This window comes from Limulus polyphemus, unplaced genomic scaffold, assembly GCF_000517525.1.
Source record: "Limulus polyphemus unplaced genomic scaffold, Limulus_polyphemus-2.1.2 Scaffold1897, whole genome shotgun sequence".
Classification (NCBI taxonomy): Eukaryota; Metazoa; Arthropoda; class Merostomata; order Xiphosura; family Limulidae; genus Limulus; species Limulus polyphemus.
Window position 1 is genome coordinate 139311 of NW_013667507.1, and position 3459 is coordinate 142769.

A 3459-nucleotide genomic window follows, 5' to 3' on the forward strand; every position below is an offset into this window, starting at 1 on the left:
AACTCAGTATGGTGATAAAAACATAGTTTTGCCAATGGATAAAAACTGGAATGAGCTCCAGTTATTAAAAAGTTATCTGAGAAAGATATTAAGATAATGAATGTATTTATATATCTTACCCTCGTTTATAAGGTAAGGAAAGACTGCTGAAATAATTAGAAAGCTCATGACATTAAATTTTGAGTTTAATATTAAGCTGCGTGAGCATTTCCGTGAATGTTTTGTAGTATCTTTTATTTTAAAATATTTTGGAGTTATTAGAATTATTTTTCTAACATTTTTCATCATATAAATAAACAGTTTGAATACTAATTTTACATCAAGCTAGCGTAAAACCCTCATGTCATTCACGTGGGTAAGCAAAATTTGTGACTTGAATGATACACCAACGAAAACAAATTTTAATTATTGTAATGTTTAGAATTTTAAAACTATTTTAAGCTATTCTTAATTATTTTTGGTGTTTTTTTTTTCATTTTTTGACGTCGTTTTTCTCTATAGTTATGAACCTTACAATTTATCAAAGTCATGTGTTTCTAGTAACTCAACTATGCTAGAAACAGCTAATGAATTTTTGAAAATAACAAACGGAAACTTGGGTGTAACAGTGTTCTTAGCGAAGTTACGTTTTAACACGTGCGAAAAATATCTGTGTTTACCTGTTCTTGGCGCCAGCAGCGCGGTCCCGCTGTCGACGATTCTTGAACCAATTTCCCACCTGTGTCGGAGTGAGACCAGTTGCATGCGCTAACTCGCGTTTCTTTGTCAGGTTTGGATAAGGATCTTGGAGATACCATTCTCTTAGGAGACTTCTCGTACGCTCCTTGAAACAGTGAGTTTTTTGTTCTCCGTCCCAGATGGTCCTGGGTAAGGGAAACTTTTTTCGTATCCTATACTTGTCTACTGGACCTAGCGGCCGGCTGCGGAGTTCCTCGGCCTCGTGATAATGAGCCTCGAGCCACATGGCTTGCAGTTTGTCATGAGAATGCCTTGAGAAACGATTATTTTCTACAATGCTGTACAGTTCACGAAAGTTACCAGTGTGAAAAGCCACGACTGCCCGAGCTCGAAGCACTGCTTCATTCTTGTTTAAATCCGTACAATTTGGATGGGCGACGGGAAGCGACCACAAGAAGCGTTTCAGTCGTTCAATGTCCCCACTCTCTTCGAGCGTTTCACACACGACGGCCACCTGTCCCACGGTAAAATTTAGAGTTGGAAGAATGAACATAGGCGTGTAGCCTACCAAAGAGACAGCAGCAGGCCCTAGGCCTAATGCCATTCGCCGCAAGTGTTGGAGGATCAACTACTGATCAAACAACTTCTCTAGTCTTGTCGGTGTCCGATGGATCTTAGACTCGATTCTCTCGTCTTAGTGAGTAGTAATTCGAGCTCTGATTCCATATACGTGCTTAAAACCCTACTTTAATGAAAAACACAGAGGAAGCGCAGAAGGCCATAGACAAATGTCATGTTTGATTAGGAGCCATAGCACTGGATAGTGAACCCATTTGTTGATGAATTAGAGACTCTCATTGGCTGACCTGTTATAGCGATCAAGCCAATCAATGTCACCAATGTCAATTACTGTTTAACAGTGATTCGCGTAGGCTGTAACAGCAAGTCCTCTTTGCGAAACTTTGTGACATATCATTCAAGTCAAAAATAAACTACAGTTTCGGAAGAAACTCAATTGAAGCTTTTATTATTTCCTTCAAGTCAATTTCTTTGTAATGAATATTCCTGCACAAAACGAACTCGTACTCCAGAAATCGAGCAGCTTGAAAGTTATGAATTAAATGTATTTGTACAGGTTTCGTTTTAAGCATGAGTGGAGAGAAAAACATTGTCAAGTGCTGGCGAAAACAAATTTTAATCCCTTAGTTTATTATATAATAACTTTGTATTCGAGGGCATTTTTAGATGATTCTTCATCATCTATCAATTATTCGAATTAAGTTATTTCCGTTTCTTCCTGTGCCGTCTGTCCACCTTTTCTCTAAATATTTGACATGGTACTGGTGTTTTGAACAATAGCTCCCCACTAACAACAAATGAATTAATATTAGTTATCTATATAGAACATTAATGAGCATGCAGCATGTTTTCTTATACGTGTAATCAATGGACATGATTTGTCATGTATCTTTCGCATCCCAAACCACAATGTCAAGTACTAAATGATACAATACAACGAAGTGTGTTCAAAATATGGTAAATAATTCACTCATATATCTAAAGCATGTAGTTGTGGTTCATTATGAGCTGGTTTGGTAAAGTGGTTTTCACTCAGTTTTAAAACGCACTACAAACTAAAACACAAACACGAAATTCGCTAATTGTGATCAGTTAATGTTTATATTTAGTCTTTAGGCAGTCAGTGCTTCCTCTCTCTCAAGGTGAAAATTCTAAGACCTATACAAGCTGACCGAAACGTTTGGAAGCATAGATACTTCAACGAATTTTACATAATGTGTTTCATCTGCTGTCTTTTGTAATTTGAAACAAGTTTCGAGACGATATTTCCATTTGTTCCGAACACTGCAAAGCATCTTCGAGTCATTTTCAATGGTCCACATTACCAGTCTCTTTAGGTTTAGCTCGAAACTTCCCAACAGCACTGTGAGTGATGTTTTTCTCTTCTTCCGGATAGTGGGCATTACAATTGGCTGCAACCTTTCGCTGGAACCAACCTTCTCTGCCACACAGCAGGACTAACTCGATCTTCTCATGCTTTGACAGCACCATAATCAGTTACGTATCTGAAATTAAGAAAAGCTGCAAATCACCTGTGGTTCCAGACTTTTCGGACACCTTCTAGATTTCTTTAGTAATTTTTTTTCTTATTGTTCATTGTATTTTTGCAAGAAAGAAGTATTTTAAGAGATTTGACCCAGTCTTGGTCTTTCTCCACACCTATTTGTATAACGAGTTACTTGACCCAGTCTTGATATTTCTCCACACCTATTTGTATACAGAGATGTTTTGACCCAGTCTTGGTCTTTCTCCACACCTATTTGTATAACGAGGTATTTGACCCAGTCTTGATATTTCTCCACACCTATTTGTATACAGAGATGTTTGACCCAGTCTTGGTCTTTCTCCACACCTATTTGTATAACGAGGTATTTGACCCAGTCTTGATCTTTCTCCACACCTATTTGTATACAGAGATGTTTGACCCAGTCTTGATCTTTCTCCACACCTATTTGTATACAGAGATACTTGACCCAGTCTTGATCTTTCTCCACACCTATTTGTATACAGAGATGTTTGACCCAGTCTTGGTCTTTCTCCACACCTATTTGTATAACGAGGTACTTGACCCAGTCTTGATCTTTCTCCACACCTATTTGTATACAGAGATGTTTGACCCAGTCTTGGTCTTTCTCCACACCTATTTGTATAACGAGGTACTTGACCCAGTCTTGATCTTTCTCCACACCTATTTGTATACAG

The 3459-nt window shown here is 37.9% G+C and overlaps 1 protein-coding gene across 1 annotated transcript; it reads right to left on the reverse strand.

Annotated features, from left to right (window-relative positions):
* Positions 1-655: 655 nt before the first annotated feature.
* Positions 656-1282, reverse strand: LOC106465294 (homeobox protein SIX6-like). Its single transcript, XM_022393157.1, has one exon. The coding sequence runs from the start codon at positions 1280-1282 to the stop codon at positions 656-658; it is 627 nt and encodes a 208-aa protein (XP_022248865.1).
* Positions 1283-3459: the final 2177 nt, after the last annotated feature.